The 15,901-nt window shown below is 48.0% G+C and overlaps 1 protein-coding gene across 7 annotated transcripts in view; it reads left to right on the top strand.

Annotated features, from left to right (window-relative positions):
* ARHGAP32 (Rho GTPase activating protein 32) overlaps nt 1-15,901 on the top strand; it is a 236,175-nt gene that overhangs the window by 193,136 nt on the left and 27,138 nt on the right. For all 7 annotated transcript variants that reach the window (XM_015649713.3, XM_015649712.3, XM_019008920.2 and 4 more), the window contains one exon: nt 6,170-6,319. In XM_015649713.3, coding sequence (XP_015505199.1) covers nt 6,170-6,319 — 150 coding nt within the window. The remainder of the gene's footprint in view (nt 1-6,169; nt 6,320-15,901) is intronic.

Genomic DNA, 15,901 nt, shown 5'->3' with positions numbered 1-15,901 from the left:
GATGGTGCTTGGTGGTGCATGGCTCCACATTCTGCTTGGGGTTTTTAGGGCTGTGTAAATGAGCTTCCAAAATAGAGTGTGCTGTGGCAGGAGGGAAGGAGGAAAATGTCTTGTTGCTAAGGAACATGACAGAGAACTGGGAGATGTGACTCAGTTCTTGGCTTGGCATCACTTCTTCTCAGTAGATGTGGGTCTGCAGAGCAGGTTTTTCCGAGTGTGAGGGGATGGATATTGAGTATTTTGGCTGATGTTTTCAGGAGGGGTCAGCACAAGTGATGCTGTGTGGGGACCCAGCTGGCCTCGCTCCGCTCCCACCCTTCAGTGTGATCCTGAGCATGCAGAATCGGGAGCACAGGAAATGTGTGGCAAAAACAACCCCAGCCTCTCATCTCCTGATTCCTGGTGCTGCTCTTTTTTCAGAAGAAGCTGTTGCTTCTCCTTCTCTCCCTGCAGCAGTTTAATTTTAGAAGAGAATGGCTCTGGAGGGACTAACAGCCTGGAAAAATTTTTGCCTGGTTTGCTGTAAATCTCCCTTCAGAGAGGATGGATTTCATTTTTGTTTTGTAATGTTTTTCTTTATGACATTCCCACACCTTTTTCCATCTATGATTTTGTGCCTGCCAATGCAGTTTGTTGGTTGCTGTGGAGCTCTGCAGCCACACGTGTTATTGTTGCTTTGGTCTGAGCACCAGGCTCCCCTCACAGAGGGGACCAGCTGGGTGCTGTGACCTGTAAAATCACAGAACAACAGAAACAAACAGGCTGCCCATATGCTGGGAATGTGGGTCAGCAAATACCCTCCAAGATTATTCTCTTGGAGTCCAAGTTTGCTAACCCTGCATCAGAAAACATGGTGCTATTAGCCTGGGAAGGAGATTTTGTCAAAGCCCAGATATTAGTGCTACTGACAGGGAATGGGGCAGGTGCTCTTTGTGGAGCAGGGGCTTGTTTTCCCTTGACAAAGGCTAATGAGGCTGCAGGGAACAAGCAGAGGGCTTGGGAAACAGGCAGGGAGTTTGGGAGGGTGTCCTGGAGGAAGTTGCCATTGCCCTGTTTGAAGCAACCTGGTCTAGTGGAAGGTGTCTCTGCCCGTGGCAGGAGTTTGGAACAAGATGAGCTTTATTCCAACCCAAAGCACTCTGTGATTCTGTGTTCAGAATCTGTAGCCAGGTCATTTGCCTGGATGTCCCCTGGCCTTTGGGAAGAGGCAGGATGAGCCAGCTGGGAGATGCTGTCCTGCTGCAGGGTTTGCTGGGTTGTGTTTTGTTCTTGAGCCTTTGCCTCACAGGGCTTTTCTTGCCGAGCAGAAAAATCTGGGGACATGGTAAGGCTGTGTTTGTTTGTTAAAAGGGTTTTACCTGTTTGGTCTCTATGATCCAGAGCCAAGGAAACAGAAGGAGCCAGTGCTCTTTGCTGTCCTACCTTTCCTTCTGCTGGCAGCCCTTTGGGCAATTGTAATTGAATATTGCAGCTGTCTTGGGAAGGATTTTGTGGCCAGACATCACTTGTGGAGTTTGGGCTGAGCCACGTGGAGTTCTTGGACTGTGCTGTGAATCCCAAGTAACTGCATCCCTAATGAGTCCATGGGGCACAGGAGGGATCAGGAGCAGGTCAGTTCTGGGCTGTCTCACCTGGGCTGGCCCAGCTCTGCCCTAAGAGCATCATGGGCAGCAGATTATTCCTAATCCAGGTCACGGCAGTGGCTCAGCTCAGCCTCAGGGAACCATGTGGGGACACCCAGCAGTGCCAGTGTGGGCTGAGCTCCTGGTGTGGGGACAACCAGGAGTGCCATCAAGGGCTGAGCTCAGAGGAAGGCTCAGAAGTCCTCAACAAATCCCAAGGGATCCCTGTGGGCTTCCAGGAGGGCGAGTTGTGCTGACCAAGAGTGTGAAGCTGATGAAGAGCTGATGGCTAGCACAGCTCTCCAGTAAAGCTTCAGAAAGCATGTCCTGAGGGTGAACTAGCCCTGCTTTTAATGAAGTGATTGTTATTTAATAGCTTTTACCAATGTCAGGGGGATTTGGGGCCTCACTTGCACCAGCAATGCTGGTGGTGTAACAACAGCAGCGCTGCCTGATCCTAAAATGTTCCTGGAGGAGGTAGTGGGCAGCTTCCCAAAGCCACAATGGACTACCTGGCACAAGGATTCCTCTTCCTTCCTCCCCTTCCCACCATGTAAAGGCTTTGGCCAGCACAGTCATGACAGCAAAGGGGGGGAGATTTTTGTGTGCTCCTAATTGACACATTTGTGCCAACAAAACTTCAGAAGTGGTCCTGACTCAGGTGGGGTTTTTCAGTTGGGTTTCATTTGGGGGTTTTTTGCAGCCAGGCTCACTCCACTGGATGGAGAATTTCTCTTTTCTTCTTCAGGCCAGGATATTAAGCCAAATCTGCCTTTCTGAAGAAAAACAGCCCTTGCTTCTAGGAAAGTCTCAGTTTCTTGGTAAACAATGTGTTTTATGGTGGTTAAGTCTGAGGTGGAAAGTAGTATGGATAAATGTTGGAATATTTGTTTAGTTTGGTTTGGCTTTCAGTTGGTAACTTGAAGCACAGCAGCCATTTGAAGTTGTCTGTTAGTAATGCTGATTCCCAAATTTATTTCTATTAACACCTCGTGTGGAGTCACAAGCTCTGAGTGGATCAGCTCTATCATGTCCCTGTTTATTAGTGGGACAGTAATGATAGGAAAGGGTTAATTGTTTTCTCCTTGGTTTGTAACACTTGTAGATTTGTTTCAGGTCTAAAACGTGTGCCTTGATCCCCTGTTTTTCCTGCAGTCAGCAATTCTGGGTGCAGAGCAGTTGCTGGTGCTGCAGCAGGAGAGCACTGCTGGCTGCTGCCATTCCCCTAAACCAGAATGCAGCAGGAATGAATCCCTGGGGATGTTCTGGTGGTTGGAGGGTCGGTAATGCCAGAGGGTGGCAGTTCCCACCTTTGCTGCTGCTGCAGGAGGCAGCTCCCACAGCTCAGGAGCAGAGCTCATCCCTCTCAGACACCTACCTGCTCTTGTTCTCCTTAATAACCTGTCAGCAGGGAGATGACTGCTTGGATTTTCTTGCTGTTCTCTTGTTCTCCCCCACCCAGCAGAAGCCCGAGTGAATCATTCCTGCGTGGGTCCAGCCCTCAGAGCTGGGTTCAGCCTCACAGAGGCTCTGCAAAGCAGGCAGTAACTGGGATGAGCAGAGCAGGCTCTGTGTGACCAAGGAGCAATGTAATCACTTCCACAGGCTGGGGACAAAGGAATTTCTGGTGGAATTTCTGAACCTGCCCGCGCAGAGTCCTTGGCTGCTGCACCACTTCTCTGTGGCAGGGAGTTTATGGGACTCTGCTTAATGGTGCAGAAAGCAGGACAATTATTTTAACCTGCACTGAGTGGCTTAAAGGCAGAGCAGATTTATTATGTTTTAAAAAGTAAGGTCACTTTGCTGGTCAGTGAAGCCAATGCTAAGCCAAGTACATCTTTGGACAATGGAAGTGCATCCATTGCAGGTTTTTTTCTTCTGGTTTTAGTGCTGAGGTGACACCCAAAAGTCACTTGTTGATCTGCATTAGTAGTAGAATTTCTTCAGGACTAGAATTGGGTGATTTTCTCTGTTTAAAATCCATTCTCTGATGGGCTCATTTTTCATTAAGTCAAAGGTACATAGTATACAGAGTGTGAAATGATTCAAGTGAAAACACACATATTAATGATTGCTTTTTTTGGATTAGTAGGTGCTCTGTTTGCCTGTTGTGAAAGCATCTGTCTCAGTCCCTCACCTCCAGTGGTGTTACCACAGCAGCCCTGAGGGTGCTAACCTTGGAAATTCCACACTAGTCAGGATGAGACTGTCTCCATTTATCCTTGAGCTGGGCCGATAGGATGTGATAAATGAGCCCTTACCTTCCTGTGGTGATGGATACAACCAAACCCCAGCCTAACTTTGGCATGTCAGCACAATCTGTTCCTTTATTGCATGCAATTAAAAAACCCTGTCAAACTGCAAACACTCCTTTAATTAAAGCCCCCACAGCCACAGTTTGTCATGCTCAAGGCTCCTGTGGTTGTTAAATTGGGTTTGCTTGCTGAGGGTGCAGTTTGGTGGGGATTTGGGGGTTTTGGGTACTCAGGTGGTGCTGAGGATCAGTTTGGTGTTGTACTGCTAAAGGGGACTTGTGCAGAAGGAGAAGTTTGCTTTCCTCACATCGCTACAGAGGTACAAATTTGTTAAGGTCTGTGGAATCGGGTTTAAAATATAAATATAAATTGTCACTAAAGGACATGAAATGATTCACATGAACACTTTCAGTGTTAAAAAAAGTCTTCTATTCTCTCACTCCAATATTTATAGATTCTCCACAATGACCAGGGATTGGATAGTTAAGTTACCACCTTCCCAAGCACACTGGTCATGAGAAGTGTCCATCAAAAGACATTTCTTAGAAGGAATGTGATAAACAACTTATGTTTATAGGACTTTAATGGGAAAGTAACTAAAACTATAAAAATATTATCAGAAGGTTTAATTTTCAAGGTGACAATAAATCTATCAGGTTTATTACATATATCAGTAGAGGGCCTATGTCAGTGTCTGGTAAAATGGAAGGAGAAATATTCAACTGTGTGAAGGGATTAAAGCATCCTGAAGCACTGTGTGATATAGCCACGATCTTGGGACAAGGTTTTCCATGTTCCCTGGTTGAAGAACCCCCCTCGAGTGAAGCAGTGCCCATCCATCTCTGCTTTGCTGAGTCCCAGTTTCAGAGCTGCTCTCTGTAGTTCACATTTCATTTGGCAGCAGAGGTGACACTGAAGGGATGAACCTTTGTCCTGGGGGTCTTTGCTGCTTTGGAAGGTGTTACTCTGCTGATATTTGATTGCAGTATTTGTGGGTTTAGTGCAGGTGGAATATATAGGTCTTGTCTTTCCTGCCTGGGATGAGAGGGAGGAGCTGGGGAGGGTGATTGCTGCTGCTGCAGGAGCCTTTACAACAGCCCCAGCTGCAAAGGCTTCCTCACAAAGCACAGCCCTTTGAACCCAGCAGTTTGTTCTCTTCAGTAGAGCTCTTCTGTTGAATTAAACTGCTTTTAAATGTGTACACAATGGCACTTTTGTTGGGGAGGCTCTGAGGGCCTGAGGAGAAACATTGACATTCCAGGGCATTGTTCTGCTCCCATTCAACCTGAGGCTGGCCTGTCCTCCCAGGGCCAGCTCATTGCTGTCACCCACTGCTCTCCTTTGCCTTGCACTGGGATTCAGCTTCTGGGCAGGTGGTTTTAGCAGAGGGATCAGAGTTTCCCCAGCACAACCCAGAGAGACAGAGCAGGAGGTTGGAAAGTGGCTCCTGAGCCACATCCTCCTCTCTTTGGAGGCTGCTTGTGCTCATTCTGGAGAGGATAAACTGCATCTCTTCAATCAGCTGCCTCTGTGACCTGTTCAGTGGGCTGGATGGTGGAGTCCCCATCTCAGGAGGTGTCCGAGGGACACCTGGATGTGGTGCTCAGTGCTCTGGGCAGGGTGTCAGAGAGGAGATTTGGCACAGGTTGGATTCAGTAGCCTTGGAGGTCTTTTCCAACCTCATTAACTCTGTGATTCTGTGTTTTTATTGGAAAATAAAAACTCCTTGAGAAGGGAGTTGCAGAGGCTGTGGGGTGGTGCCTGTGCAGGTGTGGTGAGAGGCTGTGTGTGCTGGGAGGGCAGGTTGGGCTCTCAGGGAGCTCCACCTGCTCAGTCTCACATTATAGTCAGCCCTTTGTTCTGGAGGGGCCACAGACCACAATGAGGGCCAGTCACAAAGCTTTATTTCTTTGTGTAGATTACACAGTGGTTTGCCCAGGAGATTACCAGATTTCTCAGCTGAGCCTTATTCCCTTTCCCAGAGATTGCAGAAATTGCCTGTCCCTGGTGCTGCCCACCATCAGCCCTTCAGGTGACTCCTGCCTGAAGCTCCTCTGCAGAAAAATGTGTCTTTGTGTTAGTCCTTCCATTCCAGCTCGCTCCTGGTAACTCTGCACTAGCCAAGGGTTGGAACAAAAGTCTCTGTTTAGTGTCAAACCTTGGAAAATCTGTTCCTGTAAATAATTGATATGAATGTTAGTACAGTTCTTGTGTGCTCTGTAGAAGTTCTGCTGAGTTCTGCTCAGTGGTTGCCAGGTCTGGAATGAAGTGGCTGTTCCTTGTCTTGTGCAGTGTCAAAGAAGCACGGGAAGCTTATCACCTTCCTCCGGACATTCATGAAGTCACGCCCAACGAAGCAGAAACTGAAACAGCGGGGGATCCTCAAGGAAAGGGTGTTTGGCTGTGACCTGGGGGAGCACCTGCTCAACTCTGGCCATGATGGTAAGAAACAACCTGCTCCTGAGTTCTTCCTCTCTTGGGAATTTGTCAGGGTGATTGTAGCTGTTCAGGGTTGTGCTGGGGGACAAATGTGTGACACAAATCTGTGGCTGAAAGGGAAACTGAGGCTAATGAGAAGCAAACATTGTGCTTCGATGTGGGAAGCGTCATGGTTCGATGTGGAAGCACTGAAGGTGGCTACAGCTCCTGCAGATGGGTTTTCAACCTCTTCAAGTCTTGAAGTATTTTTTTTTCCCAGGCATATAAGCTTTATTTGTATGTCAGTGATTCATTACCAGGCATGTTAAACCCTTACATTTCTCTTAACTCAGTATGTTTGTATGATTCTAGCACAGTTTGCAGTGTAAATCCTTCATCTGCCTTTTCCTTGGATTTTGCAGGATTTACAGGAATTAACTGGATATTGTATTTCCTCACAGCTGACTTTTCCTCTCTGTTCCGGGTCCCTTTTCCTTCCCCATCAGCAGTTCAGGGAGGCACAGGAGAAAACCTCTCCATTCCAAGAAAAAATTACAGAATTGTTGCCACTCCTCCAGGGATGAACTTCGATTTCACAGGCTGTTTCCTGCCCTCTCCCTGTGCCACCTCCAGTTCAGGTTGCTGCAGTGCTGAGGAGCAGCCAGAGCACTTGCATGCTGTCCCAGCTCCCCAGGCTTGGCCATTCCCACGGGAGATATGCTGGGGACACCAGGGGTATTTGGGAACACAGCCTGGAGCAGCTGTTGGCTGTAGGTGGTTTGCCTGGGACTTAAGGCTGTCAGGAAAGCAGTGATGGGATCTGTTGGGTGGCTTTGCAGCAGATCTCTTATGCCAGAGTTGTCCATCTGATGGCTTCCAGCTTTTGTGTGCTGACAGAGGGAGAAGTGCCAGGATGTGTGGGGCAGGAAAAGAGTTTTATCTGTTAAAGCAGTTTTCAGTGAGTCTTCAGACTCCTTGTTCATCCAAATGCCTTTTGAAAAAGGGCTGGCAAAGGGCAGGGAGCCATTTCTTGCTCTTTTTCCAGTTAATTTGGTTGGTAACAGTGATGTGCACTCCCTCACCTGACATAAAAGTCTTTCACTACCAGCTGGTGCAGAGTATGTGCTTGTCCTTATGGAGACAGAACTGTGGCAAGGCCCATTGGCTCAGCTGGAACCAGCAGAGATCCTTCCTGGGACTTGAAAATCACCAGAGATGGAGTCAGGAACAGACAGTGACCTATGTGGAACTGCATCAGGAGTCGGTAATTCACAGCACTGGATGGCTCTAGAGCCATATGTGTATGCTGTGGGAGCACTCTTGGAGGGCAGGAGCCATGCCAACAGACTGAGCTCCTTGATGGGAAGGAGGGAATTCCCTTTCATCCCCAGGCCTCCTCCTGTCTGTTTTCATTAGGCACAAGTCAGCGATGGCCAAAGCTTTTCCCTGCCCTCTGCTGCCTTCCTCCCCTGGCTTCAAGGGCTGGTTTATTTAGCATTCAGAGACACATCCTGGGCTGAACTAGACTGCTTTAACTCCACTGGAGGTTCTTGTTGGACAGTCTGTGACAGCTCTGTCCTTGTCCTGGTCTCTCCCCACCACCCCACACATTGTGGTGGCACTGACTGGCTGTGCTAATGAGGTTCCTCAGCTCAGGAGTCACCAGCTGCTTTCACCCTAGCTTTAATAACCCTTTCCTAACTCCCTGGAGTGAAGCAGATCCAATTTGAATGTTGCCAACAAGGGCATGGCTCAATGTCAACAGCAGGATTGTTGTTTTCTGTGTGATTCAGCTCTCTGACCTGTATTCCAAGTGACATAATCCCTGGGATGGGGTTTGTGGAGACATTTCTGAGACCCTGCAAGTTGAGCTCTGCATGCACAGCATTTTAATATTCCCTCCTCCTGTAGCATTCCTGTAGCTCAGTTGTGGAGCCTCTTGCAGTGCTGACCTGCTGAAAGGGGCCTGAGGTGAACTAAAGAAGCTGCTTCTCATAATCAGAGCATCAAGTGCTTTTTCCAGGAGCTCAGAGCATGCTTTGGCTGAAGTCTGTGCTTGGTAGCTGCTGGTGGTACTTTGGAATCACAAGCTAGAATATGGGAGCTCAGAAGAAAAAGAACCCAGTACATTCATTGATTTGTTTAAGCTCATGTTAGTTTTGTTGGGTCAATGTCCAGTCCTGAAAAATATTTATCAGGGCTGAAGGAGCAAATGCCCCTGTCCCTAGTGATTGCAGTGAGTGAGCAGGCATTGTGTGTGTACCTCAAAAATGCAATATTGAAACAAACTGGAGTTGTGCTAACAATTTTCTTAGTTACCAGCTTTGTCAAGATGACAAATTTTCAAGAATTTGCTGAGAAACAACGTGAGTAGTCCAAATGCTCTAGTCATGAATCTCTGAAACTGCTCATTTTTAGTGAGCAGGATGCAGAAGGAGAGAACAAAAGGGATAAGGACAAAAACTGCAGTAAGTGTAACATTGTTTTAATAAACCATACACAGAGGCATCTGGCTCAGATTGCTTAGCCAGGAGAAGAATGTATTTGCTGTGTACCCAGAGGGGATTTACAAACACAGAGGACATGTTTCACATACTGCAGTACCTTGTCTTTCTGTGGGCTCAGCAAGTAATCCCTCATTCTGCATCCTCTGAGCCACTGTCAGGAAGATAAATTTGGCATGGGATGCACAGGAGGAAAGTGAAGCAGGAATGTGCCCCAGTTTGTTGTTAGGGAGCAGGAGCCCTGGGATGCCATCCTGCAAAGCTCCACGTGCTGCACTCGTGGAGTCCTGACCTGGCAGAGCATTTGTCGTGGTTATCTGACTTTTTGGGATGGGCCTGTGCTGAGGACATGCTCTCCCTGCTGAAGGTGCCTCCCAGGCTGGTGGGACAGAACCTGCAGTTGTAAAGATAAGGATATGAGATGTCTGTGCCCAGATTTTTCTCTAGGAAAGGGTGTCTGGGGAAGGCAGGAGGAGTGCAGCAACAGGCTGCTGGTGCTGCTGCCCTGGGGAGGATGCAGCTTGTCATTTCCCCGAGTGTCCTGTGTGGGTCTGAGCAGCTACAGGGAGGGAGGTGAGGATTTATCAAGTGTTTACAGTAACAGTGTGAGGGATGAGCAGTGCACCCTAAACTCTCCTGTGTTTCTGGTGATTCATGGTGGGGATTGTGAGTGCTGGGCAGTGTTTGCTTTTCAGTTCCAGTTGGTTTGTGCTGACACTCTGAGCTGTCCAAATAGTGCTGGAGCCCTTCCTGGGTAGGATTTACACCTCCATGAGGTGCCAAGCAGTCCTTCCCCCGAAGGCCCTTGGAGGTGAGGGGAAGGAGAGAAGGAAGCATTGCTGTCCAGTCTCTTTGGTGAGGTTCTCAGTCATGGGCAGACCACATGATTATTTTTCAAAATCATCTGTGTTCCAAGCTGCTTGGGAAAGAGGGAACTGGGAGTCACAAGGCTCCTGGGCATGGGGCTGGGTATGCATAGGTGTGTTGCTTCCAGCGAAAGTCTCAGCTGGGTGTCCTTTTCTTCTCTTTTGTCACATGTCAGCACTGAATGATGGGTTGGGACCTGCAGGAGTAAAACCAGTTTTGATATGAGGGATTTTGGACTTCCCTTTTGGCAGTCTGTGGTAGTGCTCCGTTCAAGTATGTTGGTTTGCACAACATTGCTCCAGTCAGCTCAGACACCCCGTGGAGCCTGCCTGAAGAGTCCTGTCTGCGTCCCATCCAGTGCCTTACTCATCCCTTGGCTCCTGCTGGGCTTGGGATACTTTCTTGCCAGGGAAGAGTCACTTGGCAGCAGACCATGCTCAGCAGGGAGTTGCTGTTTCTCCATTGCCGTCAGAAATTCTCCCAGTTGGGTTGGTGCATTGCCACCTGCCTTGCTGGTTTGTTTTACAAATTCACAGAGTATTCCAAATGGAATCATCTGGTCCAGCTCCTGGCTCTGCACAGACACACCCAGAGTCCCACCATGTGCATCCCTGGAGCACTGCCCGGATACTCCTGCAGCTCTGGCAGCCTCGGGGCTGTGCCCATTCCCTGGGGAGCCTGGGCAGTGCCAGCACCTCTGGGGGGAAAAGCTTTTCCCAGTATCCAGCCTGAGCCTGCCCTGACACAGCTCCAGCCATTCCCTGGGTCCTGGTACAGTTTATGGAGCTGTGAGATACAGCAAATCCACCCCAATCCCTGAACCTGAAGGGACCTTGTTCTTATTCTTTGTACCTTTGTAGCTAGTGATTCTTTTTTCCCCCAAGGTTTTCTCTCTTGAAGGAAGCGAAATACAACTTAAATTTAGCCCAAGCCCAATTAGCAGGATTGTGCTGGCAGAACATGTTTGTGGAGTGTGGGAGCTGGTGGAGAGCTGCATTGCAGCAGCTGCAGTGTGCCCTGGTTCCTGCTTGGAATGTTTGGCCAGGGAGCTCTCCACAGCTCCTGGGGGTGTGACACGTGTGGGAGTGAGGGGGACCATAGTGCTGGGCTGCAGGAGAGGCAGGGCTCAGGGAAATGGGCATGTTCTTGATGAGCTGTGGAGGGACAAGGGGTCACATGGAGCCACAATAGCCAGGGGGAGCCCAGGCAGCTGGGGCTGCTCCATGGGGTGGGATGGGTCAGCGCAGGCCAGGGTGGGTCAGCACCCAGCAGGGAAAAGCCAATTTGCTGTTCTGCAGGTGAGGGACTCCTGAGCTGCAGCACTTGACAGGTTACTTTGCAATGTACTTTTTATTCAAATACTGCTGGGCATCATGTGCTGGGATTGCTTGGCCTGCTGAGCATGGGGTCACCATTTGTTCTTCCAAGCCAGAAGTGTTCCTGCTGCCTGTTGCTTGCTGGGAATGACCCTTTCTCCCTTAGCAGCTGGACTGAAGCACAAGCCAGCCCTGGGGTCCCCAGTGAGGCCGTGTCACAGATTCACCTCCAGAGATAATCCATCATACAACCAGCTGTATCCACAGAGGATCTTGTAGGCTAATGGCACGTGATGTTTTTTGTATCTCATTATGCCTTTGTCATGTTCATACATCACAGCTTCCATCACTGGAAAGGATATGTTCACAAACAGAATTTTTAATTGACACATTTCCTTTAGTGAAGGATCTATACATGATTTTAATTTTTATAAAAAAGAGGCATTGACTTCTGCTGAAGTTGTAAAGACAGTTCACTAACTCGCCTGATCTTGCTCTGTGCCCTTCCTGTTCTTCCAGTTCTCCACATTTATTCAGCAATAATTTGGACAGGTGGGTAGAATTAAATAAAAACAGAAGAGAATAGCAGAAAATATCAGATAGGGGATCTGTATCTCTTTATATACTGTGCAGGAACAGCAGGGGTTTGCAGGGATGGTTTTATTCTCCTGTGCTGCTTCTGATGCTCTTCAGAAAGGTCCATAATAGCATCTTGGGGTTCCTGGTGACATCATGGCTTGTTTGGGGTCCTCTGGAGTTATCCATCCCTTGGAGCCATCCCCTCCCTACAGCTGGGTGATGTATTTGCCCCTGATGGTATTTTATGGCAGAGTTGGATACAAAGGGAACTGTCACCAGAACAGAGAAACAAGGAATGAGATCTCAGCAGCCTCTTGGCTGGGATCTCTGAAAGCTCTGGTTACCCTTAGCTCAAGCACAGGTTTAGCAATCTATGTCACCCCTTTGGCTCCTGGTGTTGATGAGAGGAGCCCCTTCTACCAGCTCAGAATTGTCATTATAATAAAAGGCTGCCTGGTTGGCTTGGAATCTTTGCCATCCTGAAGGAAGCCTTGATTGGGAATTCAGGACAGCTGAGTTTTAAGATTAAGTAATTTCAGTTTTTCTTGCTGTTTTAGCTCCGTGAGAGTGAATGTGACCAGTTCCCACTCCCTGTTACAGCATTTTCCCTGTCCATGGCAGGGGTGGGACTTGGGGAGCTTTAAGGTCCCTTCCAACCCAAACCTTTCTGGGGTTCAGTGTTCTGATGACCCAGCTGAAATCCATGCTCATGATGGGTTTGCTCCAAAATTTTCTCTTCAGAAAGACTTGGGAATATTGGCAGAGGTTTCATGTGAAATGCACACTCTGTTTTTACCTGCTGCTTCCACAGAGTTCTGTGGCAGCTCAGCAGCCTGGCCTGTGATTCCCAGGTATGTTTGGAATTGAATGCTGGCAGCCACATCAATGGGTTTGTTCAGGCAGTAACAACTTGTTCCTGTACAAAGGTTTATTGAAGAGTTGGCTGTGTGTGACATGCGTGTGACATTTCCCACAGAAGGGTGACGTGGGCTGCAGCAGGGGGAGGACACGTTGGCTCTGGACGAGGCTGGGAGGTTGTGTTACATGTGCTCACTCTTGCAATGAACCCCTGGGGCATTTTTGTGCTTTCAGTAGGTATTTTCAGAGTGTTCAAGCTGACAAGTTTGGATGTGAACTGAAAAGTTTCAAACCTCCAAGCAGGTTCAGCTCTGGCATCCTGCTATCCCAGTTTTCCTTCTGTCTCTATTTTTAAGCATTTATATGCCTGAAGCAGTTCATGATTAGGACACAAACCTGAGTTCTGAAGTTTTTGTTTTACAGTTCTCTTTTCTGCTGAGACATTTCTTGTGTGACTTTGGCAAGTCCCCTAAAGTGTGTGTCTCCCTTACACTTGTTACCCAAGCAGGTGGGGATATCTGGAGGTGATTCACCTTGTCTATCCCATTCCAGGTGTTTGTCTAAAAAGGGGATCCTAACTTCTCCATTAGCTCAGTAGGAAAAACAATGCATCTTACTCATCCTGCTATTTCTGTAATGCTCTCCTGGATATCTGGGCTTGGTTGCTTATATATAGAGCTGCAGCTCACAGATCAGGGGTGGATCTTGTTGTTTCCTGACAAGGCCACCTAACTGGGGACACTGGAGATCCTCCTGCTCTGCCTCCCTCGGCAGTATTTGTGTATCTATAAACAGTTTTGTGTTATGCACTGAGGAAATGCTGGCCTGTCTCAGCATTTTCACTTGCACCTGAGTCCCTGCTGTGCACACACGGGGTGAATGAGGGGGAAAAGGTTTTAAAGTTACGTTCTGTGGGACTGTTGTGGCTTGACAGCCTCTGATTTCCCAGGTAATCTTAACCATCCCCTTCTCCTCCATCCTGCTCTCCTGACTGACCCTTTTTAATTGAATTGGCAGTATATTGAAACCAGGCAGCCTCAAACAGGTCAAAACCAGTTTCCTTTCAGTAGTTTTTGATTTATAGTAATTTCTAAATTAAAAATCAACCTCCAAAGGACTGGGACAGTCAATGGTCACAGCTGCACTCAGAGTTCTGGCCCTGAGCTGGGAGCTCAAACCTGTCCCTGCCACAAATTTTTTGCCTTGGGGAACTCGTTTGTTATCTCCCATTCCATCTCTAGGCTTGTACAATCAAACTAATAACCTGTATCCACCCCCAAGGTGTGCCACAAGGTAAATTCCTAATACCCAGGAGGTACCTGGGGAGATTAGGAGTGGGATATAAATACCAAATAGTATTTATCTGAGTGCCAGCACAGGTGACATCTGGTTACACTGGTGACATCCAGTTGTGAATGTCTGTAGGAATTAAGTGAATATACCTGTGTGTTCCCCCTGTATTTATTGTGTTCCTTGGGTTGGGTTTGCATCCCAAATCCAAACATTCCTGGTGTTGAAGTGTGGCAAGCCACAGAGTTTAGGTGCCTAAAGTCCCCCTGGATGTGGTGATGAGTGTCTCTGCACCCAGCCTTGTGTGACATCAAAGGCACATGCAGCAGCCTGGAGAAAAGGGAACAGTTGTCCCAAACTGGTGATGAGTAGAGAACTCCCCTTGCTGCAGATGTGTTCTCTGCTGCACAAACAAACTGAACACAAGTTGATACTTTCAAATACTCTCAAAGTTTTGAGCTATTTTGGGCAAATTTCCAACCACAGCAAGCATTGTTATTGCTTCATCATCTGCCCTCTGGGATTTGGGGTCAGCATTACAAAGGGGTACATGGGATCCCTGTGGAGAATCTCTTCTTTGGAGGGACATCCTTGGGGCTGCTGGGCAGGGAACAACTTTGCTGTTAAAAAAGACCCAGTTTGTCTCTCCCCTTCTCCCTTTCCCTGCCTGCAGTTGTGAGGAGAGGATTCTTTGTGCCTGAGTGACCCTGAGGACAGCCAGGAGTTGAAAATTAATTTGCATTTTGAAACACTACAGCTGTGGGGGAAACAAACATGAGGAAAAACATCACAGATTGCTTGTGCTTTTACCCTGCTGCTCTTAGCACTGGGAGAACTTCCCCCCCCCAGTTTATTGGATGGAGTGTAATTGATGTAAACAAAAAAGCTCCAGCACATTGGCCAAATCTGAGTATTAGTAGTGTCTTGTGGGATATTAGGAAAAGTTCCTTCAGTGAAGGAGTTGTCAAGCATTGGAACTGCTCAGGTTGCCCAGGCATTTAAAAGCTGTGGGGTTGTGGCACTTGGAGACATGGTTCAGCCATGGCAGTGATGGGAGAGCAGTTAGACTCAGTCTTAGAGACTTTTCCGGCATTAATGATTCTGTGATATTTTGTATTAAAAACAATTAAACCAGAGCCCTGGGAACTGGCTGGGTACAGCCTGGGATAGGGATTGTCTGTACAACATCTCCAGCAAGGAGAGTGGGCAGTGAGGATCCCTCAGCCCTCAGATTCCAGGCTGTCCTGGCACAGCCACAGGAATGTTACTGATCTCCCAGGACCTGACAGACGTGGCTATTGACCTGCCCTGCCTGATGCAGCCCAGGGGGATTTATGTTCCCCAGGCCTGAACTTTACACTTTGCTTTCCACAGTCCTGCTGAGCTGCCATAAAACACAATTCCAGGCTGAGGAAGCAGAGTCTGGTGCTGTGAGCCCTGCGTGGATCAGGGATCCAGCTCGTGGGCTATGGTCCACTCTGACATGGCTGCACTTCCCAAGTGCAAAAGTCACACTCCAGATAAGAACTGTGTGTGTGTGACCAGGAACTGCTGCAGCTTGGACTTCATACAGCTTATCACCAGTGTGCATAATGTAAATGTGGCTCACAGCTTGGAAATCAGGGACAGGGAATTGAAGAATCATGGAATCCCAGACTGGTTTGGGTTGGAAGGGAACTCAAATCCCACCCAGTCCCACATGCTGCCACAGGCAGGGACACCTTCCACTAGACCAGGCTGCTCCAAACCCCATCCAACGTGGCCTTGATCTTCTTGGAAAGGAAGGAAAGTGTCTGGTTGGTTGGTGTTACATTTCTCTTGCTGGTTCAAACATGAGGACCGGGGATTTAAGAATGAGACAAAAACGAGACAAAAGTCCTGAGAAGAGAGTCTTTTAAAGTTTGATGTTTTTCTGTATGTGCAGTGGCTGGTGGGGTCGGTGTGCCTGTGGAATGACACATGCAGGTACAATATTGTATGACAGGGAGCCCCTCATGCAACAATAAAGAGAAAATCCTTAACTTCTCTCCTCTGCTACTTCACACCTTTGTGTAACTAAGGTGGAGGGAAGAGCTTCAGAAATGAGAAGTTTAAAAGTCACAGACTGAAATATTATAGGGTTTTTACTGTTTTTTTTTTAAGGAAATACTTGGCCAGTTTTTTGGAAAATGGCCTTGATGATCTTAGAGTCT

Source organism: Parus major, chromosome 24 (assembly GCF_001522545.3).
Source record: "Parus major isolate Abel chromosome 24, Parus_major1.1, whole genome shotgun sequence".
NCBI lineage: Eukaryota > Metazoa > Chordata > Aves > Passeriformes > Paridae > Parus > Parus major.
This window is presented reverse-complemented; position numbering and strand designations above follow the sequence as displayed.